Here is a 24,789-nt window from a genome sequence, read left to right as displayed (position 1 = left end):
GAAATGGAAAGAGAAGCGAGAGTTCAGGGATTGTAATCGATGAAGTTAGGATGTGGTGGATGTAATGTCCACTACGTCCTGCACCGAAACCATCCTATTGGCGCCGACATCCAGCGAGATAACCCCATCTCAGACGGGCAAAAATGCTGTTTCTCTAGATCTTTCTGTGGGGCGTGTCAAGCAGAAAGGCCGAGTTACAATCACGGGCGAGGTAAATGGTGAGTACGATCCTCTAGAAGAGCCAGACTGCCTACAGATAGATGTAAGGTCGCTGGAACAACATCTGGTTGCGTCACGAGACCAGCGATCTCAGGATGATCTTCCTTGTTACGGATATGCCTTGTCGCAAGGTTCCATTGCCCAGATCCCCATGGCACCGCATCGAGACCCTAGAAATTGACCCACGTAACACTTTGTATATCTTAATTCCGGGAAATGCTCGTTGCCTCCCATTCTTGCCATTGATGACCCAACGCGGAATGTATTAGGTACACGAATCCTACGGAAATTTTTGTTGCATGCATACCGGATTGGATTGCTAGCTCAGGGTCTTGAAGCGCACTGCCTGGAGTATCCGCCGCGGGCTTTGCACAGCCAGCGAACAGCAAAAGAGGCGACATCGGCCTAACCAGTAATCCTTAGAAACGGGCTCGGCTGGACTGGCTACGCGACACGGATTTGCGTGGATTTGCCTGTTCTCGTGACTCGTCTCCCGCTACGTACTGCCGTCAGCTAGGCAGGAGCGTTCCGGTCTTCTCCGAAGCATGATGAGGACATTGATGTATTGTCGCCTGCCGTGGCGTGGCGGGTCGCTAGAATCGCCCAATTCTCGAGGGTGAGCTGTGCGGGAGGCAGATGAATTGGTTTTTGAGTTTGCGGCTAAGCAGAGGATAATCACTGCAAGTCCGGGTCCGCGATGATGTCGACGAGTGCGCACCTGGGAAGCCTCAGCGACGCTCCGCTGCGAAATGGCGGGGTTATATGATCTCCCGTCCAGTGAGCGTCAACACGAAGTATTCCGTAGCGCGACAGTCCGCCCTGGGCCGCGCTTGGAGAGAGATAAGGCCTGAGATGACCCTCTCAAATTACGACAAAGAAGTCGTGTGTTGCCGAGGCGAGGCCGCCGGGCCAATTGCACACGTCGCTTTTCAGATGATGCGGCGTGGGCTGCAGCGGCAATCTAGCCGGTGGAGCTATGGTAGAGCGGAAACACATGCAAGACCTGGTCATCAGATGTCAAACCGACCTTCGGAGCCCAGGATAGGGTGCACGGCCGGACTGCTGCAGGGCGGTCACGGCCAAATAGCCAATAATGCCCCGGCCTTTGGTCATGGAGTGGCAGAAAAACCGTGGGGTAGGCCAATTTTCCATGCGCAACACGCCGCAGGAGGCAGTGATGCTGCGCATACGCATACGAGCATTGGTAGCAACACATGAAGAAGAACATCACAAGAGCAATTCCATGTAGAGTGAGCGCGACTGCACATCGACAGACACGCAATCGTCATGTTTCGTCCGGAGAGACGGCGCGTCAGGTGCCACTCCAACATGCCCAACTTGATATACGTGGAAATAAAGTACCAAGACCACCTCCAAGACCGGGCAGTTCCCAGTTCGCAGCGGTAGACAAGCGGAGATGGCCTAACTGACAGCACGAACGCCTCCGTCGACGCGCTTCCAGACCGGTAATTGGACAGAGGTGAAGTCAAGTTGTTAGCGTATAGGGAAAATAATCCACCCCACCAGGAGCCCTCCGCTCTCTTATTCATAAGCACGCCCGCGAAACCTCCCGCGACCCTCTGTCTCTTCTTGCACTCTCGACACAATCGCTACAAGCTGCTTGCAGGAACATCGCGAGCCCAGCACAAGGCCTGTTCCACCAGCCCTTCTAGCAAGTAAGTAGCCCTGCCTCCCACATGTACACCCGCTGCACCCATCCACCACCCGTGGCCAAACATTGTGCTTCTCCACCACCCGTCCTGCGTGAGAGGCATCAGCCACTTTCCTACTGGTCTGCGCCTGCCACCCCGCGTTAGCCTATTCGCTGCCTGCCTTATCTGCCGATTTTGTGCTTCGAGCAGCTATCAGTTGCCGCTGGAGATGGGGGGAGAACGTCATAGCCATCAATCGCCTATATCCGGCCGGGTGAAGCTGGTGACGAATCCAGCCCATCTTTCTGTTGGCTTTGGGCGTGATTGACACCGGCGACTCCATCTTCCCACCAACTGTTCCCCACCCACATTCTTTGCTTTTGAGCTAGAGCCCTAGGCGCATCCGTACCAAAATATCATCGACACTCGACCCTTGGCCCGCAGTCAGCGACAAACTCTTTACCAGACCTGAAAACTAATATCCGCCTCCAGACTTGATTCAAATACCAGAGCAACAGCTCCCAAGTTCACGCCTCGAGCGACCCCGCCACTCTCCCATATCGATACCGCAACCCCACTACCACCACCAACGAACCCAGAACTTCGGCCTTTCGCCGATATAATGGGTCGGGTCTCGTTCGCCGAAGATACAAAGTTGCCCCAGGAACCCCAGATCGAAGAGGAGCAAAGCACGGTATTTGCTTATCAAGATGGCCCCGAGAACAAGTCTTGGGCAGGCGCACTGCCCTTGAAGCAAGGTCTGTATGACCCGGAGCTCGAGAAGGATGCTTGCGGTGTCGGTTTCGCTGCGTGAGTCATGGCAATTGGTTTGTGTGGGAGATGCAAGGGCTGACAATGGCGTAGTCACATCAAGGGCAAGGCCAGCCACAAGATCGTCTCCGATGGTAAGAGCGAACAACTCAAGGAATGAGTAGACGAGAATGCTAACGGATATCCAGCCCGTTCGTTGCTATGCAACATGACACATCGAGGAGCCGTTGGCTCTGACGCACGCGATGGTGACGGTGCCGGTGTAATGACCTCCATCCCCCATCGCTTCTTCCTCAAGGAGTTCGAGCGCGAACAAGGCTACAAGCTACCATCGCTTGGCCAGTATGCTACTGGTAACCTTTTCTTCAAGCCGGACGCCAACATCTTGGATGAGACCAAGACCATGTTTGAGGACGTTGCAGACCAGCTTGACTTGAGGGTGCTCGGATGGCGAACAGTGCCCCGCGATTCCACACTTCTTGGACCCGCGGCACTTTCACGAGAGCCCATCATTCTCCAGCCGTTTGTCGTCTTGAAGACCGCCTACGGCGACGCCCGGGAGCCCAAGGCTGACTTCCAGGAGAAGTACGACAACGCATACTTTGAGCGACAACTGTATGTCATGCGAAAGCGGGCTACACACGTCATTGGCCTCCACAACTGGTTCTACATTTGCAGCTTGTCAAACAAGAACATTGTCTATAAGGGTCAACTTTCTCCTGTTCAGGTCTACGAGTACTACCACGACCTGCTCAACGTTGACTACGAGGGTCACTTTGCTCTGGTGCACTCTCGATTCTCTACCAACACATTCCCCAGTTGGGACCGTGCTCAGCCTCTGCGATGGGCTGCTCACAATGGTGAGATCAACACCCTGCGAGGAAACAAGAACTGGATGAGGGCCCGCGAGGGTGTTATGAAGTCCAGCCTTTTCGGCGAGGAGCTTGATCTCCTTTACCCCATCGTCGAGGACGGTGGTTCCGACTCTGCAGCTTTCGACAATGTCCTTGAGCTGCTCACCATCAACGGTGTCCTGTCACTCCCAGAAGCAGTCATGCTTATGGTTCCAGAGGCATGGCAGGGCAACCACACTATGGACCCGGCTAAGCAAGCCTTCTACGAGTGGGCTGCCTGCATGATGGAGCCTTGGGATGGTCCTGCTCTCTTTACTTTCTCCGACGGACGTTACTGTGGTGCTAACCTCGACCGAAACGGTCTTCGTCCTTGCCGTTACTACGTTACTGACGACGACCGCATCATCTGCGCGTCTGAAGTTGGTACCATCTCTATCGAGCCAGAGCGCGTTGTACAGAAGGGTCGTCTCCAGCCCGGTAGGATGTTGCTCGTCGACACTGTCGCTGGTCGAATTGTCGATGATGCCGAACTGAAGCAGACCGTCTCAGAGCGTGTTGACTTCCGTTCCTGGATTCAGAAGAACCTGCTCACTCTTCCCAAGATTGTCGAGCAGATCAGCGCAAAGGGCGTTGATCTTTCACACTCGCTCACCGAGACCAAGCTACATGAGGACCCTCGTCTGCGAGCATTCGGCTACTCTCTTGAGCAGGTCAGTCTCCTTCTTGGTCCTATGGCTGCCGACTCAAAGGAGGCTCTTGGATCCATGGGTAACGATGCTCCTCTGGCTTGCTTGGCTACCCAGCCTCGTCTGCTGTACGAGTACTTCCGTCAGCTTTTTGCCCAGGTTACCAACCCTCCCATCGATCCTATTCGTGAGGCGATTGTCATGTCTTTGGAGACATACGTTGGTCCCCAGGGTAACCTTCTAGAGATGGACGAGTCACAGTGTGGCCGTCTGCTTCTTCCATCGCCCATCCTGACCCTCGAAGAGTTCAAGGCGCTGACCAACACGCACACTCTGCACTCTGACTGGACCGTCAAGTCCATCGACATCACATTCCCCAAGAGCGAGGGACTCGATGGCTACATGAACGCTCTCGACCGAATCTGCGAGGCTGCAACCGAGGGCATCAAGGCCGGCGACAACATCCTTGTCTTGACCGACCGCGCTGCGTCTGTTGACCGTGTTGCCGTATCCGCTTGCTTGGCTACTGGTATGGTTCACCACCATCTCGTCCGCAACAAGTGGCGATCCAACGCTGCCCTTGTTGTCGAGACTGGTGAGGCCCGTGAGGTCCACCACATGTGTGTCTTGGTTGGATACGGTGCTGATGCCGTCTGCCCATACCTTGCTATTGAGTGTATCTTGAAGATGCACCGCGAGGGTGTCATTCGCAAGAAGATGAGCCCCGAACAGCTCATCGATAACTACAAGCACTCTTGCGATGGTGGTATCTTGAAGGTCATGAGTAAGATGGGTATCTCTACCCTCTCATCCTACAAGGGTGCTCAGATTTTCGAGGTTCTTGGTCTTGATGACTCTGTCGTTGACCGATGCTTCACTGGAACTGCTTCCCGTATCAAGGGTATGACATTCGAGTTGATTGCTTCCGACGCTTTCGCTCTCCACGAGAGGGGTTACCCATCGCGCGCCATCGTCGAGGTTCCCGGTCTTGCTGAGACTGGCGAGTACCATTGGCGTGACGGAGGTGAGCCTCACGTCAACGACCCCACTGCCATGGCCAACATCCAGGATGCCGTCCGCACCAAGAACGACAAGTCGTACGAGGCATACTCTATTGCTGAGTACGAGCGCATCAAGGACTGCACCCTCCGTGGTCTCCTTGACTTCAACTTCGATGACCGTGCTCCCATCCCCATCGACCAGGTCGAGCCTTGGACCGACATTGTGCGCCGCTTCGTCACTGGTGCCATGTCCTACGGATCCATTTCCATGGAGTCCCACTCTACCCTTGCTGTTGCTATGAACCGCCTTGGCGGTAAGTCCAACACTGGTGAGGGTGGTGAGGACCCGGAGCGCAGCTTGCGTATGGAGAACGGTGACACCATGCGCTCTGCGATCAAGCAGATCGCTTCCGGACGTTTCGGTGTTACCTCCAACTACCTTGCCGATGCCGACGAGCTCCAGATCAAGATGGCTCAGGGTGCTAAGCCTGGTGAGGGTGGTGAGCTTCCTGGCCACAAGGTCTCTGGCTCCATTGCTAAGACCCGTCACTCCACGCCTGGTGTCGGTCTCATCAGTCCTCCTCCCCACCACGACATTTACTCCATTGAGGATCTCAAGCAATTGATCTACGATCTCAAGTGCTCCAACCCCCGCGCTCGTGTATCCGTAAAGCTTGTCTCCGAGACTGGTGTTGGTATCGTCGCTTCTGGTGTGGCCAAAGCCAAGGCTGACCATATCCTCATCTCTGGTCACGACGGTGGTACTGGTGCCTCTCGATGGACTGGTATCAAGTACGCCGGTCTCCCTTGGGAGTTGGGTCTTGCCGAGACTCATCAGACTCTTGTTCTCAACGACCTCCGTGGTCGTGTCATTGTCCAGACTGACGGTCAATTGAGGACTGGACGCGATGTCGCCATCGCCTGTCTGCTTGGAGCTGAGGAGTGGGGCTTTGCTACCACGCCTCTCATCGCCATGGGTTGCATCATGATGCGCAAGGTAAATATCTTCCCCATGATATATCATAAAAGAAACTATTTACTAACCACCACTAGTGCCATCTCAACACTTGCCCTGTCGGTATTGCCACCCAGGACCCTGAGCTCAGGAAGAAGTTCGCTGGTACACCCGAGCACGTCATCAACTTCTTCTACTACATCGCCAACGAGCTCCGTGCAATCATGGCCAAGCTTGGTTTCCGGACCATCAACGACATGGTTGGTCACTGTGAGGTGCTTCGCATCCGTGACGATCTCCGCACTGCGAAGACTGAGAACATTGACTTGTCTCTCATCCTGACTCCCGCGCACACCCTTCGCCCAGGTGTTGCCACGTTCAACGTGCGCAAGCAGGACCACCGTCTTCATGTCCGCCTCGACAACAAGCTCATTGCTGAGTCCGAACTTGCTCTGGAGAAGGGTCTTCCTGCCCGCATTGAGTGCGATGTCGTCAACACTGACCGTGCTCTTGGTGCTACTCTCTCGTACCACATCAGCAAGCGCTACGGCGAGGCTGGTCTGCCCCAAGACACCATCCACGTCAACATCCGTGGTTCTGCTGGCCAGTCTTTCGGTGCTTACCTGGCACCTGGTGTCACTCTTGAACTTGAGGGTGATGCTAACGACTACGTTGGTAAGGGTCTGTCTGGTGGTCGTTTGATCATCTACCCTCCCCGCAACGCCGTATACCGTGCCGAGGAGAACGTTCTTATCGGTAACGTCTGCTTGTACGGTGCCACTCGCGGTACTTGCTTCTTCCGTGGTATCGCTGCTGAGCGTTTCTGTGTCCGTAACTCTGGTGCTACGGCTGTCGTTGAAGGTGTTGGTGACCACGGTTGCGAGTACATGACTGGCGGTCGTGTCCTTGTTCTTGGTTCTACTGGACGTAACTTTGCTGCCGGTATGTCTGGTGGTATTGCGTACGTCCTTGACATCCACAAGGACTTCGAACAGAAGGTTAACCAGGAGATGGTTGAGCTCTCCGGCATCGAGGAGCCAGAGGAGATTGCCTTTGTTCGCGGCCTCATTGAGGACCACCACCACTACACCGGCTCTGAGCTTGCCGCTCGCATCCTCCTCGACTTCACTCGCGCACTGCCCCGCTTTGTCAAGGTCATGCCTGTTGACTACAAGCGCGTGCTCCTGGAGGAGAAGGCAAAGGCTGCCGAGAAGAAGAAGTCTGAATACCCTCTTCCTCTGCTCGCTGGCAACGCTGTCCGCAACGCCCACGAGGAGTCTCGCAATAAGGAAGCTGAGGCGGAGGCCAAGGAGAAGAAGAAGAGCGACCTCCTCGACATTGAAGAGAGTGTTACCGACGCAAAGGCTGAGAAGAAGAAGGCGCTCGTCCTTGACAAGACTCGCGGTTTCATGAAGTACCAGCGTCGCTCTGAGAAGTACCGCAACCCCAAGACCCGTACTCGCGATTGGGCAGAGCTCAACCAGCGTCTGAACGAGGACGAACTCAAGTACCAGACTGCTCGCTGCATGGACTGTGGTGTACCCTTCTGCCAGTCTGACACTGGTTGCCCGATCTCCAACATCATCCCGAAGTGGAACGAACTGGGTAAGCGCTTAGTGTCTTCTTTTGGAGCATACATCATGCTAATCTTTTGATAGTCTTCCAAGGTCAGTGGCGCGACGCCCTCAACCGCCTCCTCATGACCAATAACTTCGTAAGTGTTCCTGTATCAGCTACATACGCGATGTGTACTAATCCCATATAGCCTGAGTTTACTGGTCGTGTTTGCCCGGCTCCTTGCGAGGGTGCCTGTGTTCTTGGCATCAACGAGGATCCCGTTGGCATCAAGTCGATTGAGTGCGCCATTATTGACCGCGGTTTTGAGAAGGGCTGGATGATTCCTTCGCCACCCCAGACCCGTTCTGGAAAGACTGTTGCCATCATCGGTTCCGGCCCTGCTGGTCTCGCTTGTGCTGATCAACTCAACAAGGCTGGTCACACTGTCACCGTCTATGAGCGTGCCGACCGTGTCGGTGGTCTCCTCATGTACGGTATCCCCAACATGAAGCTCGACAAGAAGGTCGTTCAGCGCCGTGTCGACTTCATGGCTGCTGAGGGCGTCAACTTCAAGACTGGTGTCACCGTTGGTGAGGAGGGTCAGACCAACCTCGAAGCTCTCCGCAAGGAGTACGACGCAGTTGTCTTCGCGACTGGAGCTACTGTCGCTCGTGACCTGCCCATCCCTAACCGCAACCTGGACGGCATTCACTACGCCATGCAGTTCTTGCACAAGAACACCAAGTCTCTCTTGGACTCCGAATTGGCTGACGATGCTTACATTTCGGCCAAGGACAAGCACGTTGTTGTCATCGGAGGTGGTGATACTGGTAATGACTGCATTGGTACTTCCGTTCGCCACGGTGCCAAGTCTGTCGTCAACTTCGAGCTGCTGCCCCAGCCCCCAGCTGAGCGTGCTCGCGACAACCCATGGCCGCAGTGGCCCCGTATCTTCCGAACTGACTATGGTCACAACGAAGTCAAGACTCACATGGGCAAGGATCCTCGTGAGTACTGTGTCATGTCCAAGGACTTCGTCGACGATGGTAGCGGCAAGGTCAAGGGTATCAACACTGTCCGTGTTGAGTGGACTAAGTCCGCCTCCGGTGGTTGGGACATGAAGCACGTCGAGGGTAGCGAGCAATTCTTCCCTGCCGACCTCGTCTTGCTTTCCATGGGTTTCTTGGGCCCCGAGCAGCGTGTCATGAGCGACGTTATCGAGCTTGACGGCCGCAAGAACATCAAGACCCCTCCCGGTCACTACAACACCAACCTGGCAGGTGTCTTCGCTGCTGGTGACTGCCGTCGCGGTCAGTCCCTGATCGTCTGGGGTATCAACGAGGGTCGCCAGTGCGCTCGCGACGTCGACTCCTTCCTTACCGGCTACGGTACTTCCCTGCCCGTCACTGGTGGTATCGTCAAGCGCCCACCCTACGAGGCTATGCACAAGCACCGTGCTGCTCCTAACGAGAAGCTGGTGACTGTCGCCGCTTAGATGAATCTATGATTATGATTGTTACTGTATGAAGTAAAGGTGCATGGAAAAGATGGTCACGGCAAAAGATGGGTTTCGGGTATATCATGATTCTTTGGCGTTTTGATTTATGTACGCGCATTTTCCCTCGTTTACCTGCACGATACCTTTTCAGTATGCGGAGTCAGCTGGGCGGCACCTGCAGTGTACAATGTCTTTTAGCTCTATTCATTTCGCACCCAATTTGTATATATAGGCGAATGTTATGTTCAAATTGACGTTTTGCAACTTGCTGTGTGATGCTTATAACGCTTTCGCCTCTTTATCGCTGTAATCAATCATCCTGCCTTGTTCGCAAGATTGGAAGTCGCATGATGGAGACTACAATCATTGCGATAGCATCCAGAACACGGATGCTCTTTTTTTTTCGCCTGTGCTCTAGACATCGCGATTGGTGGCATTGATTACTTCGCTTCGCCAGGCGGCAGATGCACAAAGCCAAGATTCAAGATTAGTGACGTCACGCACCTCTAATCTCTAGATTCGCTAGTCTTGAACGGTACTCCAGGCAGCGAACATCAGTCGACTGACCTTCGTTGTATTCTGTATATCGCCATGCCCCGGTGACAATTAGGTCGTGAATATGTTACCCCGTACCGGCTGGCATCAGACGTGTCGTCGCCCTCTGCATGGGCCGACAAGGTGCGTTTACGAAGCTGGATCCTTGTTGGCGATCATCGCAAATATACTAACAGGCCATCAGGATCGTACATCCGACACTTAGAGCGACATGTAAACCAAGCAGTCTAGGTTGTCGAAGACCGTGGACCGTCCCTGCTCGCTATGTAACTGGACTACAGGCTGGTGAAGACAAAACCGGTCACATCAGCGCAGGACCTAACGAGGGCATCCTCTTCTTCAACAATGTATTTCCTATCCAGATTCGTAAGGTACTAGGTCTCCCGTTGCCAGGGATACTAGATCGCCTCATCAGTCCGAACATATCTGGTACCGACCCTAAAGCCGTCATTGAAAGAGCGAGTGCGAAACGAAACTTGCAGATTACTGGCACGGAGGTACTTCCACGGATGCGAGAAGGAGGAGCATTCGTCAAGTTCACTCACGACGGAAATGCCTCTGCTTCTGAGATTGAAAAAGTGCTTCAAGAGTACCTAAGAGACGAACCAGTCAAACCATGGTGGAGTCCATGGAAGAGGATGCGCGCGAAGATGGTTAAGGGAAAGCCATGGGTTGAAGATCTCATGCGTCTCCCAGCTTCACGTCTGCGAGTTGAGTTTGTCTCTGCTGAGGCAGGCGTGCCGGCATCTGACGCTATAGAAATGAGCCAAGAACAGCTCTTCCAGTTCTTCAGGCCATACGGCAAGCTATCAGACATCGTTATGCAGCCTCCCGACTCGAAAGTACTCCCAAAGTTCGCATATCTGGACTATTCTAGCATTGGGAAGGCTATCATGGCCAGGAACTGTATGCATGGCTATCTTGTGTCAGAAGCTGAAGGAGGTGGCAAGAAGGGCACAATCCTAAGGTTGAAGTACGAGCAGAAGATCAAGCCTCGATATATCAGAGACTGGATCTTTGGCCATCCTCGCATCATCATCCCGATTGTAGCTGCTCTTATCGCTGGTACCGTTGCCATCGTCTTTGACCCGTAAGTCCATCCTCTACATAGATAGCGTGAGCTGACAAGAGCGAAGTATCCGAACATTTTTTGTGAAAGCCCACATCACGCGCAACTTCCACATTGAAGACAACAAGTGGTACCAGTGGATCAAGGGATATGCCACAGATATCATTCACGGTGGCAATAAGCGCGACGACGATGACAGCATGGATGCTATCTGGGATGATAGGAAAGATGACATTGAACAAATCAGAACTTGGTTGATGGAGACTGCTGAAACTTTCATCATTGTCCAGGGTCCTCGGGGCTCTGGCAAGCGCGAACTTGTCGTTGACGAGGCCTTGGAGGATAAGAAGCTCAAGCTTGTGATCGACTGCAAACCTATCCAGGAGGCCCGAGGCGAGAGCGCTACCATCAATGCTGCAGCGTTGTCTGTTGGCTATAGACCTGTGTTCAGTTGGATGAACAGTATATCCGGGATGATCGACATGGCTGCCCAGGGTGCTACAGGTGTCAAGACTGGCTTCTCCGAGACTCTTGACTCTCAACTCAGCAAAATCTGGAACACTACGACCTCGGCACTACGACAAATCGCTTTGGACACACGTCATAAGAACGACAAGGATGCGCACTTGGGAGACGACGAGTGGCTTGAAGCACACCCAGAGCGCAGGCCGATCGTTGTAGTTGACAACTTCCTGCATAAAAGCCAGGAAGGCGGTATCGTCTATGACAAGATCGCAGAATGGGCCGCCCGTCTCACAACGACAAATGTGGCTCATGTTATCTTCTTGACCAACGATGTCGCGTTCAGCAAATCGCTCTCCAAGGCCATGCCGGACCGTATGTTCCGTCAAATCTCTTTGTCCGACTGCAGCCCTGAGGTAGCGAAGCGGTTTGTTATCACGCATCTTGACGCCGATGTTGAGGATGACCCAGCGCCAAAGGACGGCTCCCCTAAGAAGCTGCCCTCTGAGCACCGCAACGACCTTGATGAGCTCGACACTTGTATCGATTTGCTGGGTGGCCGCCTTACCGATCTTGAGTTCTTGTCCCGACGCATCAAGACTGGTGAGACACCCACCAAAGCTGTGCACGAGATCATCGACCAGTCAGCTTCTGAGATTCTCAAGATGTACATCTTTGGCGCAGAGGATGAAGGCGGAAACCGACACTGGAATGCCGAGCAAGCCTGGTTTCTCATCAAGGAGCTCGCTCAGAAAGAAAGTCTAAGATACAATGAAGTTCTCATCGACGACATTCTGAAGACTGGCGGCGAATCCGTCCTTCGCGCCCTCGAACAGGCTGAGCTCATTTCCATCGTCTCTGGTGCGAATGGACGTCCATCTATCATCAAGCCAGGAAAGCCTGTCTACCACCCCGCTTTCAAGCGCTTGACTGAGGACAAGGTGCTGAAGAGCCGCTTGGACCTTGCCATCCTGACGCATTTGACAAAGATTGAGAACGCGACGATTGACAAGTGCGAGAACGAGTTGTTGTTACTGAGCAAGCTAAAGAACCAGCCTGCACAGACAGCTGGGCGTATCAACTATTTGTTGACAAAGTTGATGACTAGTCAAAACAAGGTGGAGAAGTACGAGACGGAGATCAAGGGACTGAAGAAGGTGCTTGGAAATGAGTACTAGGATTTTGGAAGGCTCTGATGAGAGCAACGTATACAATGATACCATCCCCTCTGAATGCATTATCAAGGTGCTATGCGTGCAGCCGTGCCGAAATGGCATTGTGACCCCACCCGTTCACTACTACGTACGATGCATTGGCCCTTCTAGTGCCATGTCCCGACTCGTACGAAGCATAGCAGTGTCGGCAGGTAATAACAGCAGTGAATATTCCGAGAATATTCCGCTAATGGTGCGGCTAGCCTCGTGCGCTCAGGAACGTTTTGCTCTGACATCACCCTGCTAAGGCTAACGTGACCGAGGATCGGGCAGGAGGAAGCATTTTCCCGCGAAGCAGCCGAACGCAGAAGCAAGCTAGCGAACGACCGTGAGCTCCACCTCGTCCACAACGCGACCTGCCATTGCGCACTTGTCCCTTCTCCACTCCCAGCGGCCCGCGCATCTTCTTGTCCTTCTCATCGCCCTTTGCAATTCCCCCCAAAACTTTTCCTCACATTTCGGCGCAATGGCACCAATAGCAGATACCGTGGTCGATGACCTCAAGAGCACCGTCAACAGGCTCGAGAAGCGCATCGCTGAGCTGGAGAACAAGCTGTCTGGCCAGAGTGGGGGTGCATCAACGTCGGCGGAGAGCGTCAGGATGATCTTGATGGGACCACCAGGTGCTGGTGCGTAGTTCCGCTCGAGAGGGTCGAAATGTGGCATTTTGCTTACACCGGGTCTAGGCAAGGGCACACAAGCGCCGCGAATCAAGGAGAAGTTCTGCGCATGCCATCTTGTACGTTTTACCGCTATCCACGACACCAAGCTGCGGCATGGGAAGCCGGAAATGGCAGGCTGACAGATTGTAGGCTACCGGAGACATGCTACGCGCTCAAGTCGCGGCCAAGACAGCCCTCGGTCGGGAAGCGAAGAAGATTATGGATGCCGGCGGTCTGGTTAGCGACGAGATCATGATCAACATGATCAAGACTGAGCTCGAGGGCAACGCCGAGTGCGCCCAGGGGTGCGTACTCTGACGATTTGTCTCTTTTGGATATATCGGAAAGGCATGCTAACGCGGAGTCTCCCTAGATTCATCCTCGATGGCTTCCCACGAACAGTAACCCAGGCCGAGAAGCTCGACGGTATGCTTGCTGCGACCAAGAAGCCCCTTCAACACGCCATTGAACTGCAAATTGACGACGGCCTCCTCGTCTCGCGTATCACTGGCCGCCTCGTTCACCCCGCATCCGGCCGCTCCTACCACAAGATCTTCAACCCACCCAAGGCCCCCATGACCGACGACGTAACCGGTGAGCCGCTCATCCAGCGCTCCGACGACAACGAGGACACGCTCAAGAAGCGTCTCTCGACCTACCACGCCCAGACCGCGCCCGTTGTTGCATACTACCAGAAGACGGGTATCTGGAAGCCCATTGACGCAAGTCAAGAGCCAGGCCAGGTATGGAAGAGCCTGCTCAAGATCTTCGACGACAAGGCCATGGTTGCTGGACGAACAGGCAGCTTGCTCAACAAGGTTGGTCTTAAGAACTAGACTGGGCCTTTTGTGTGAGCAGGGGCGTGATCCCAGGCTGGAAAATATTGTTCAACGATACTACGAGTCACGCCTACGTGTCATACCGCCAGGCACACGCAGAATCTTACAATGTCCAAGAGTCGCTGGTCATGTTCAGAGCCACGTATGAGAAAAGTCCACTTTCACGCTTTGGAATGAAGAATGCACATATGGTTTGGATGGGTTCCTTGTACTTGTACAGATGCATACGGTGGTGTGGGTAGTCTGTGGGGACACCTGTGTGTTTCAAATGACTCTTGCAAGCTGGTTTCTGGTAGTCTACCAAGATCGGAAATGCTAGAAATGTTCATGAAGATACCCGTGGTTACAAATGTGGCCTGTACTCTGACCGCAATTCTGTGACATGTTTTAACGACGTACTCATAACTACAAGTTACCCGCATACCTCGTATTGATCTTGTGAATACACATGTGCGCTCTCATGCTAGGAGCTTCCTTTGCGCCACCAACACGTGCTCCTACCCGCCGCCGTTCCAACAACGTGTTCCTAGTCGCGCACTCGGCGTTAGCACTGCCCAACATCTTCTAACCTCCGGGCAACTTCTCACTCCCGAAAAAGTGCCCGACAACCCTCCACATATTATCCACCCCCGGAGCACAAACTAGGCTCCCGTACAAGCGCATTACCCCAGATTCGCAATTCGACCACGTATCGCCAGACTGCACGCGCCGCCCTAAGCCTCAACCACGAAACGAGACACCGAATATCAAACCCCTCGACCCTCGACCCTGAACCCAGAAAGGGGACACTAAGAAGGGAGACGTCCAACAACATAGCGTACCACACCACACGCATTCACACACATCGCAATCATGTCAAGTAGATTCAGCAGCCGCGCCGACGCGCGCGACGACCTCTTCTCCTCCTACAACCGCAGCGCCTCACCCTCGAAATCAAAAAACAAAGCTCGCGCAAGCCCTTACAATGCTGCTGGCGGCTACGGCTACACACCACCTTCCTCCGCCGACGGGCCAGGCTTTGGCGCATATCCTGGTGCTGGTGGGAGTAAGGCGAATGGGAGCTTATATCCTGGGAGCGGAGGGAGTAGTTATGGGGGTTATGGTGTAGGGGGCGGAAGGGGGAGTGATGATGGAAGGGATGGCATATATCGGGCTGCGACACCGAATTCAAGGGGACAGTACTCTGCGGCTGTGTTGGATGAGTTGGAGAGCCAGAATGATGAGCATGTTGGTGTGCTGACTAGCAAGGTCAAGATGTTGAAGGACGTATGTTGCTTTCTTTCTTCTCTTCTGCATCCTCTTCTCTACTGTTCCTCTTTCCTGTAATCGCACTACTTGGAGAGTGTTGTGTTAACATCTACTAGTTGACCCATCTCATCGGCGATGAAATCCGCGATTCCACTAGTCTCGCCGAGAAAATGAACGATCAGTTTGAGAACTCGAGACATAAGATCAAGGGTACCATGAATCGTATGTTGAGGATGGCGCAAAAGACGGGCGTAGGCTGGAAAGCCTGGGTTGGGTTCTTTGCCGCGGTTATGTTACTGTTTTGGTGGGTGTGGTTAGGTTAATGGGGGATGCCAGAACAAGAGGAAAGATAGACTGGCGTATACTTGACGTTGATGATCTATTGACTATAGAAAGAAACGTTTGGGAAAGAGGGGTTTGCATTGCATCGAGTCGCATCTGGCATGGTGTAAGGCGTTTGATTGACAAAGTATCGTCTGGACGCTTCAATTACATTGCTACCACGGTTCTCTACATGCGCTTCAACTTGCCATATACCACGTCTCCGGCTGAGGTGCGTATCAGATGACTTTCACTACAGCGTTGCGCTCAACTGCATACTCTGGTGACGCTTCCTCGAAGGGCTTGCGATTAACTCGGTCCTGTGGAATGATTTCCGTGAAGAGACCTATCCTCTCGAATTCGCCGTCGTACCTGTGGCCATTAAACTTCCACGGTCGTAGGTTTCTCTTTACCAACACCATATACCATATCATTTCTTTAGACTCAACTTCCCCCTGAGCTATTTCTAGACAAAACACAGCTTCGCCATCTTCTACCACATGACCTGACTGTGTCAGATCGAAGTCGGTGCCAAAGCGATATGAATCTTCACGTTCTCTACCTAACGGCGTGAGGAAAGCTTGGTGCCAGTCCCTGTCGTCGACTCCTACATGACTAATGAATGCCTGTATCAAGGTTCCTGATAAGACAATGTATCCGCCCTTCAACTGACCCGTAGGATCCTTGCCTATAGGCGAGACTTTGGCTTCCTTGATAAATGCTGAAACTTTTGGGCTCTGAAGACCAACGTGATATATTCCCCGGCCCACTCCAAGGTCGTCAAAGGTGATAGACGCCCATGAGAACGACGGTGCTCTCCAACGAACAGGCCGATGGCCTTTTTTGAATGTGCGCCACAACAGTCCAAGTGGCATCGTTTCTCTCCATATCCCCGCGACATATGTCCAGCCAGTAGCTTCCTCAAAGCTTTTTGCGATACCTGAGATTGCTGGGAAGATGTCGTTTGGTTTTGAAAGCTTTAGACACGCGAACTCGAAGGCGGCGATTGTCCATGGATTATCTCCTCCTAATAGTTTACCCCTGAGCAAGCGCCATCCAGCTGGATGGTAATGATTTTTGGGTGCTAGGTCCAGCTCCCATACCGCTGGCTGGCATTGATGACGCCAGTCAAGAAACCCACATTCGCAGCGCTGATGTTGCATACATTCCCATATCAGCTCATTCTCAGCGAAGTGAAGTATCCGTGGACTTAGGAGGGGTTCCTGAAAGACCCAACCTCGCTTGAGGAGCGGCGATTGACTTATTCTGTGATCAACTGGCTTTCTAGCATAAATGTGACAAGAACTGGACAGTGATTGGCTTATGTGCGCCTCAGGAGTCTTACGAAAGAGGCCCTCTTCTGAATTTGAAGCCTCTGTAGCTGCCAGAGTTACAGTGGAGTTGGAGTAGATGGCGGCCATCTTTGCAGATTGGATCTGCCAGTCCTTTTCATCATCTTGGATAATCTGTAGGCAATTTCAGCAAGGAGACGTGCAGCGACGATCGATCCGAAAATAACCTACACATAACGAATCTATCCAAATGTACTGAATCCCAATCGACAAACTGACTGTGATCGCATCCCGGAATGTCTTCGGCAGATCTTCTTCCCGGATGTTCTCCTGATGAATCGAGAGGGTGTATGGCTTTAGAGTCGTCCGTAAAGGCTGCTTGTCGCCCCAACAGTGGCTCAGACACGCATATCGCCCTTCTCTGTTCTTCGTATCGACGAGGCGGATCCGACGTGGCATGTTGAGGCTTACCTCAATTGCTCGATCAGGCAATGTAGCGTTCTCGCTACGCGACGCCAAGCACAAGCCTTGGTGTGTTTTAATGCATGTATCAAGCCAGTCATTGATGGTTTTGAAGCTTTGTCTTGAGCCAGTATTGCCTGGTATGTGTCTTGCCGTAGGAATGATGGGGTCGTCTTGAGCTGTGTTGTTGTTAGAACGACTCCATCCTAGGCTCTCATACTCACAATCCAAAACGAAGAATTCTCTCAGCAGCGAGCGTTTACTTCCATGATGTTCCTGGAAATATGTTGCGTTTAAGGCTGTATCGAGCAGTTCCAGATACACTTCGTCTAAACTGGCATATTCTGGCCTGGCCTCGCATAGAACACGACAGTAGTAGCACCCGCATTGGGCCAACTCATATAGAGACGCTTCATTGGTGTACAGGTAGGAGTTTTCTCTCCGCCGCTTAAGCCTTTGTATCGCGAGACACGCAGCCATCTTATAGTTAAGGATTCGAGAGTTTGGACAAGAACGCATCGACCTTGCGACTTGCGTTTGAATACCGCAGCGTAATGTGATCTCCTTAAGCGCTTGTGGCGCGAGGCTGAGTCTCAGATTTGTGAGCGGCAATACCCAATGGCGGTCCGGCACACCTTTGTGGCCGGTCATCATCACGACACATCATGAGTTCAAGCATCAACTACCCTCATGAGTGACTTCTTTACGCGATTTGCTACGGAGGCATCATAGGATGTAGTGCTTGACAGTGCATCTGGCGATCGAGCCCTGAGAGGTCACCGGAGCCATCGCCGGACCGGACCTAAACGACGTACAACTGTGAACACGATCAAAGCCCTGACAGCTACTGGATTTCACTGTTTCACGATCGCGGTTGGTGAAAGAGTGTGGTGATGAGAATGTCGGAGAAGAAGAAGACGCGTCGAAGAGCTGCCGCGTGCTCGCTTCGAGGAGGGACTGCGCGTCATCAACTAACCTTGACCCTTCTAAGGGTCACGATACCTTTTCGGGCTCCGTTCTACATCAAATCGACATGCGTGCTGATTTTAGATGGCCCAAGAACCTTTACCTAAACTTCCTAGCCTTTGCGATCGTCTTGCTATATACATGCTGTCAGTCGGTCTACCGCATATTGCAGGCTCGACAGAGAGATACTAACAGCTGTCTGCTGGTGAGTACTGGTCGCTCATTACTTTTTTGCAACCCGTACACGCGATGGGAGAACTTGGTCACTCCTTTCCAAATCGAGACAGGTACCAGGTTTGAGACCCTACCTAGGTAGAGTTCACTTCGGCCTTATCATGCGTAATGCAGTGGCTTGGCCCCAGCGCAGCCCTACGCAGCGCACGACTAGATGGAGCATAACGACTTTGGAAGTCAAGGATCCCCCAGAGGTTCGCGACAACTGTCTTCCTTGATTCTTGCGACTCCGAAAGCAATTGGCTCTGTCCTGTGCCTGTTCCCAAGATACCGGGTTATTACGTGGTCGCTACATGGAAGATGGAGCGTCGTCTTTGGGCTCTAACGTCTCTTGACGACGTACGAAGACAGGAAGTAACTGCCACAGCAGGACACCCCAGGAAACGCATGGGTACGTGGCATGTGGTTGCTTTTCATCTGAGCCGATCCTGTGCTCATTTGCAATAACTTGCTGTCGCTTCAACACTTCCTAGGTCAGAGTCCAAATTTTCATCGTCATCGGTCCAGGCCATCAACAGTCAAGAAAACACCAAAACTATGCGGTTATCGGCAATCACGATGCAAGGTTTTTGCTCTTAATATCCGACAGCGTCAACAAATGGCAGCGCCACACTCGCATGCGCCACGCGTCCTGGCAGGGATAACCAAGACACGATGATCTCATACCAAAGCGAGTGCGCTAAAAGCCAGCGATCTGCACGGCTATGCGGCTCCACTGCACTAGCCACACTATTCAGAGACAGAAAACATGCGTGGCTGACGAGGCCGAGAAACCGCAAACCCTACGGTTGTGTGACTGTCGGCCGTTCTTGGATGCCAAGAATGCTACGCAATGGTCGTGGCTGACGTTTGTTGGTGGTTCCTCTGACGAAGCAAGGCACAGTCGTGGGTGCCAGATGTATATATACTGCAGTAGGCCAACACATACTATTACCACAAAGCATCAATTCAACTACCGAGTCTTGCCAGCATCACAGTATCAGTTCACCAAAGACACCGACTATCCATTCCGATCTACTCCTCTGATAAGGATGCTCTTCACACGTCTTCTCTCAATCATCCTGCGCACGGCGCAATGGGTCTTTGCTGCTATCGTCTTGGGTCTATCGGCATACTTTGTTTACCAAAGATCGCGATATCATGTCGGGCCTCTAGGTCGTTTGATCTTCGCCATAATTTGGTCTTCGCTCTCCATTCTCTTCGCCGTCATCTGGGCTATCCCCACCAGCTCTAGTATCACCGGCTACACATCCGACTTTAGTGAGTGCCTCGATCCTCCACGATGATTGGAACAACTACTAACAACTGTTGCGCAGTATTTACAGCCGGTTGGGCCGCTGTCTTCGGACTTCTTGTTAGCTGGTTCAACGGCCGCGGCTGTGGTAGTGCGTGGGCTTGGAGCGGTGTATCCTTTAGCCGCAACAACTCATGCGGTCAATGGCGCGCTGCTCAAGCCTTCTCCTTCTTGTCCATGATCCTTTGGTTGGCGACTGCTATCCTTGGAATATTGACAGTACATCGCCTTAGGGGCCGTGCTGCTGGGTAAGTCTTTCGTCGTTATCTTGTGAAGCTCTAGCTAACAACACTGCAGTCGTGGCTCGCGAGTCTAAGCGTCTCTTTATCACCCACCACAACCATCCAATCGATACCATACCCCATTATACGAGAAAGGCTTTACACAAGGGTTGTCAGAAATACAAGCCATTCTTTGGCTATGCTTGAGTTGTGCTATCGGAAACCATGCTGGAGAACTTGTTAGCAAGTTTGATCGCATCCTTGTCAATTATGAATTTTCATGTATACCCCAATCAGCGAGGAGTTGTCCAGGGGTTTCTTTTGTCTCTTACTCGACGGTTGACATACCTCTTTCTGGAATAGTAATACAAACATCATAATATTGAAGACTGTGTACTCGACTCTTTTACAGGCTATGTCAGTAGTATGTTCAAACAGATTCGCCAATACACTGGGCCAGCAATCCAGCGGTTGTCGTCACCTAGCTAAGTGGTTGGCAGCAGAGCCATGCGAGGCATTGTGTACGTAGCATTTAGACTATAACCACGAGTCGCGAGATGTGATACTTATGCAGCAGCACTGAGTCTACATACTCCAATGCCACGCGACTTTCCCGTGAGTTATAGCGAGCGCTTTGCAAAGCTTGGCCACCTCGTCACAAACTGAGTTGCCGTAACAGCAAAGGTTAATTCACTTACCAAACAGGAGCTTGAGATGCAGCAGACACGAAGAAAAGTGAAACTACACTGTAGCCTTTCTCCCAAGTGCACGTTCAAGCTCTTCCATACAATAAAACCGACGATCTTTCCTCCACATTTCCCGAGCAATTTCTATTCCTTACTATCAACTCTGACCCGGATCGATCACCAAGATCAACTTGTTCAGTCAATCAAGCCCTGTGTACTCCTATTTAGTCACCATGTCTCAAGACAAAACTAAGACCAGTAAGACAGACGGAGTCTTCAAGAACATCCACCGTCGCATGTCCAACTTCGGAAAACCCTCGGGGACTCCCAAATTACCTTACGAGACAACGTCCTCAGTCGCGGACCAGCTTCCTTCTTCCCATAGCCTATCGCCACTGAGCTCGGTGAAGAGCAATACTAAGCGTCGAAACGACGAACGTGATACGCGACTCATATCTCTTGACAAGCTGATGGACGGTGCTGCGATAGCTGACAATGATAGGCGCTGGTTCGAGAAGATCAACATCGCCGTCCGCGCTAAGATGAACTCCTCAGCTTACGACCCTTCTCATGACTTCGAGCACGTTCAACGCGTAATCATGAATGCACATCGCCTCTGGCATGCGGAGAAGGATCGTGAAGTGTTCCGGAACGTCGATCCCCTAGTTGTCTACGTCGCGGCTATGGTGCACGATATTGGAGATGGAAAATACCTCTCGGATGAGCTAGTCAAGATGGAAACCGATGAAGCTGATCAGGAGCAACAGCGAGATTTTATCGAGTCGTTCATTAGAGAGTCCGCACCCGAGTGCCCGCCGTACATTTGGGGTCCTGCTTCGCACGTTGCGGCCCTGGTATCTTTCATACGCGAGATTCGAAATCCGGTTATGGTCGCCCAACAATGTGCCGCTTATCCTGCCCTTCAGCTCGTTCAAGACGCCGACCGTCTCGATGGCTTAGGCGCAGTGGGCATCGTACGCGGGGCAGTGTACGGAGGCGTGACTGAGCCACGTGGTACTGGTACGGTCCGACGGGTTGTACATATAGCAGACGAGCGTCATGCTCGATACCCGGAGATGATGAAGACCCGCGCTGGCAAGAAGGAGGCAGCGAAACGCTGGGAAGCCATGAAGGAGATCAGGAATCAGATTGTGCAGCAGGCGAATTGCGAGGATGTGCTCGAGGAGTATTGAGACCTACCTAGGTATACCTAGTCTGCAGAAGCGATTGAAAAGGCATGAAAGATTCTTACGCGTTCTTCTGCGAACGTATAGCCTAGCGAAATGAACAATACCCCTTGGATTGGACATAGACAGTAGTTACAGCAATATCAAAATCAAGTACTGCGCTAGTTTGTTCTGTACATAAGCCTGAAGTTAGAGACATATTATTGATCAAGCGCCAGCTAAGTGATGGTGATGGTTGTCAATGGCAAAGCAAAGCAGGTGGGGCTTATTTCGGAATGTCGGCGATGAATTGTTGTGTTCGTGTTCAACTGCGTCCATGGCGCCTTGCTGAACTTGGAGCTTACGCTAAGCGCCCAAACAAGACTAGTGCCTCGCTTGACGCCCACCTGCCGTGAGTGATTTCGTCTCTCGCAATCGACCTCGAACTTTCAGACTCCGACCAGTTCGACATCAAGCCGCCAAAATGTCCGCCAACTCTCTGAACAAGATCGCGCCCAACAGCCCGTCGAGGCAGAACCCCTCTGAGATCGAGACCAGCATCGCCAGCGCAAGTTTGCCCGTCAATTGCACATGGGCGACGCCAGCACTAACACGCACGGCAGGCGTTGACTGACCTCGAGAACAATGTCCCCGACCTGAAGGCTTCTCTGCGCCCTCTCCAGTTCGTCTCTGCTCGCGAGGTATGAAAACCCGAACACCACCATGCGCTATCGAGCGTCGCCTACACACCTACCTACACCCATACCCATACATTGAAGAGGCGGTGGGCACTGGGCAGCAACATCAAGCTGACACCAGGATTCTTAGATCGAGGTTGGCCACGGACGCAAGGCTATTGTCATCTTCGTCCCTGTTCCCCTTCTGTCCGGATGGCACAAGGCCCAGCAGCGGTATGTCCTATTTATGAAGTGAAAGAATTCCCATACTAACATCTCTCAGTCTCACCCGTGAGCTCGAGAAGAAGTTCTCTGACCGCCACGTCCTGATCGTTGCTTCCCGCCGCATTCTCCCCCGCCCCAAGCGCTCCAACCGCTCGCGCACCAACCAGACCCAGAAGCGTCCCCAGTCCCGGACTCTCACCGCTGTCCACGACGCCATCCTGACCGACCTCGTCTTCCCCGTCGAGATTGTCGGCAAGCGTCTCCGTACCCGTGAGGACGGCAGCAAGATCCTCAAGGTTGTCCTTGACGAGAAGGAGCGCGGTGGTGTTGACTACAGGCTCGACACCTACAGCGAGGTCTACAAGCGCCTCACTGGCAAGGGCGTCAACTTCGAGTTCCCCCAGAGCCAGCAGACCGACTACTAGATGTAGGCGGGTTCGTTGGGTTTGATCGATCTCGTTATATCTACATGGGTCAGGAGTACGGCAGGGCTTCGGTTATGCGTCATGTACCGGCATCAAAAAGGAATGAGAATGAGATGATATGAGCCTGTATTAGGCACCCCTTCAAGATACCACTTGCAATTGATTTCTTTTACTGTGATGGTGCCTGTGCCTTGGCATGCTCATCTGTCTACTGTCGGTCCAGCTCAGGGTAATGCCTGAAGATACCCATGCTGAACTCCTTCCGCCTCTCGCTAGCTAGGTACTCTTTGATTCCCTTGGTCTCCTTGACGCTGTCATAGAAGGTTCCAAACAAGAGTGGGTAGTCCTTCTTCCTTGCCTCCATTTCTTTGGGAAAGGCAAACTCCAATCCGCTCAGCACATGCCAGACTGTAGGGTCGGCATAGCTGAGACTATCCCCAACCAGGAACTTGCCCTGTCCCTGCGCCTCATTGCCCTTGAGCACACGCTCAAAGTACTTCAGGAACTTGGGAATGCGCTTCTCGCGGAAGTCGGTAGCCTTCTTGAGCGATTCCTCCTTCTGGTCCTCGTAGTATAAGCTCATCGAAACGGGGTGGTGCGTATCGTGGGCTTCGTTGTTGAGGTCCAGCGCCGTCAGAGTATGCGACAGGATCCACGACTTCTCTGCTTCGTCTGCGCCACTGAGACCAAGCTTGTCGCCAAGGTAAGAGAGGATCGATGGCGTCTGGTAGAGAACCAGCGCAGCACCGTTCTTGCCTTCGCCGGGAACGCGCAGAGCAGGTGGTGCGAAGACGGGAGGGTTGCCATCGGAGCCTGTGGAGGACTGGTCGGTGAGGGTGCCGATGATTTTCATGCCTACCAAGTTGTTAGCTAGGGCAGTACAGAGTGGGATGTGGCTTTATGCTGCATACCGTCCTCAGACTCATTGCAAACGTCTTTGTAGGAGACGCCTGCTGCTTCGAACGCCAGGCGAATGAACTCTCCGCGTCCTGGAATGCCAGGCCAGTACAACAGCTCGTACGGAGGTTGGGTGCGTGCTTTCTTGTTCGCAGACATGGTGGTGGTATGATACCGAATCCCAATTGAGCCTTGTCTGTAGTGTTTAGGTAGCTTGTGGAAGCTGTAGAGGGTGCGGAGAAGTCGAGAGGAAATGCGAAGCATGCAGCTGCAATTGCTGCCCTAGGGGACGGTTATAAGTAGGGCGAGAGTACCCCATGTCAGCTTTACGTGCCATTGCAGCTGGAGGCACTCGTGCAGATTGTTTGGCGTCATTGTGGGGTTAAGGTTGGTTCAAAGGTAACGTGCACCACCAGTAAGCGGCCCACACCAGTAAGTGGCCCACCCCACCTAACCTGACGCGACGCTCTGCACAACCACCACTATGCCGCGACAACAACGCTCTATACAGACTTCTCGTAAAGGTAGAGTTCTTCTAGCATCTCGTGCGCTTTAAGAGAAACGTATTACAAGCCAGCGTCAAGCTGCCATGCTATACGACGCTCCACGAACGACGCTCCGACGACGCCTCCGCGGTACCCAGCCACGATCAGAGACAGCCTCTGTTAATCGCAAGCTATC

The 24,789-nt window shown here is 52.8% G+C and overlaps 8 protein-coding genes across 8 annotated transcripts; 7 read left to right on the top strand and 1 right to left on the bottom strand.

The window, feature by feature from the left end:
* Positions 1-2,493: 2,493 nt before the first annotated feature.
* Positions 2,494-9,190, top strand: GLT1 (glutamate synthase [NADH]; the record flags this gene model as incomplete). The annotated part of the gene is made up of 6 exons (XM_051726332.1): positions 2,494-2,681; positions 2,736-2,776; positions 2,831-6,180; positions 6,237-7,743; positions 7,797-7,852; positions 7,904-9,190. 6 exons carry the CDS (start codon positions 2,494-2,496, stop codon positions 9,188-9,190), a joined length of 6,429 nt encoding a protein of 2,142 aa, XP_051593514.1.
* A 622-nt stretch (positions 9,191-9,812) lies between these two features.
* YME2 (mitochondrial escape protein 2) lies at positions 9,813-12,457 on the top strand (the record flags this gene model as incomplete). The annotated part of the gene is made up of 3 exons (XM_051726331.1): positions 9,813-9,871; positions 9,933-10,838; positions 10,885-12,457. The coding sequence occupies 3 exons, from the start codon at positions 9,813-9,815 to the stop codon at positions 12,455-12,457; spliced, it is 2,538 nt and encodes an 845-aa protein (XP_051593513.1).
* A 502-nt stretch (positions 12,458-12,959) lies between these two features.
* ADK1 (adenylate kinase) lies at positions 12,960-13,991 on the top strand (the record flags this gene model as incomplete). Its single annotated transcript, XM_051726330.1, has 4 exons — positions 12,960-13,122; positions 13,180-13,232; positions 13,306-13,460; positions 13,529-13,991. 4 exons carry the CDS (start codon positions 12,960-12,962, stop codon positions 13,989-13,991), a joined length of 834 nt encoding a protein of 277 aa, XP_051593512.1.
* Positions 13,992-14,846: 855 nt separating this feature from the next.
* On the top strand, positions 14,847-15,565 carry J4E82_000005 (uncharacterized protein; the record flags this gene model as incomplete). The annotated part of the gene is made up of 2 exons (XM_051726329.1): positions 14,847-15,260; positions 15,359-15,565. The coding sequence occupies 2 exons, from the start codon at positions 14,847-14,849 to the stop codon at positions 15,563-15,565; spliced, it is 621 nt and encodes a 206-aa protein (XP_051593511.1).
* A 3,983-nt stretch (positions 15,566-19,548) lies between these two features.
* On the top strand, positions 19,549-20,127 carry J4E82_000004 (uncharacterized protein; the record flags this gene model as incomplete). The annotated part of the gene is made up of 3 exons (XM_051726328.1): positions 19,549-19,777; positions 19,834-20,059; positions 20,109-20,127. The coding sequence occupies 3 exons, from the start codon at positions 19,549-19,551 to the stop codon at positions 20,125-20,127; spliced, it is 474 nt and encodes a 157-aa protein (XP_051593510.1).
* Positions 20,128-21,014: 887 nt separating this feature from the next.
* Positions 21,015-21,911, top strand: J4E82_000003 (uncharacterized protein; the record flags this gene model as incomplete). The annotated part of the gene is made up of 1 exon (XM_051726327.1): positions 21,015-21,911. One exon carries the CDS (start codon positions 21,015-21,017, stop codon positions 21,909-21,911), a length of 897 nt encoding a protein of 298 aa, XP_051593509.1.
* Positions 21,912-22,368: 457 nt separating this feature from the next.
* On the top strand, positions 22,369-23,211 carry CRP15 (40S ribosomal protein S7; the record flags this gene model as incomplete). Its single annotated transcript, XM_051726326.1, has 4 exons — positions 22,369-22,452; positions 22,508-22,585; positions 22,713-22,795; positions 22,845-23,211. The coding sequence occupies 4 exons, from the start codon at positions 22,369-22,371 to the stop codon at positions 23,209-23,211; spliced, it is 612 nt and encodes a 203-aa protein (XP_051593508.1).
* A 208-nt stretch (positions 23,212-23,419) lies between these two features.
* On the bottom strand, positions 23,420-24,267 carry J4E82_000001 (uncharacterized protein; the record flags this gene model as incomplete). The annotated part of the gene is made up of 2 exons (XM_051726325.1): positions 23,420-24,066; positions 24,123-24,267. 2 exons carry the CDS (start codon positions 24,265-24,267, stop codon positions 23,420-23,422), a joined length of 792 nt encoding a protein of 263 aa, XP_051593507.1.
* Between the last annotated feature and the right edge of the window lie 522 nt (positions 24,268-24,789).

The sequence above is a fragment of the Alternaria postmessia genome, assembly GCF_024291825.1.
Source record: "Alternaria postmessia strain BMP 2775 chromosome Unknown scaffold_1, whole genome shotgun sequence".
Lineage (NCBI taxonomy): Eukaryota > Fungi > Ascomycota > Dothideomycetes > Pleosporales > Pleosporaceae > Alternaria > Alternaria postmessia.
Note: the sequence above shows the minus strand (reverse complement) of the source record. Positions and strands in the feature narration are given on the sequence as shown.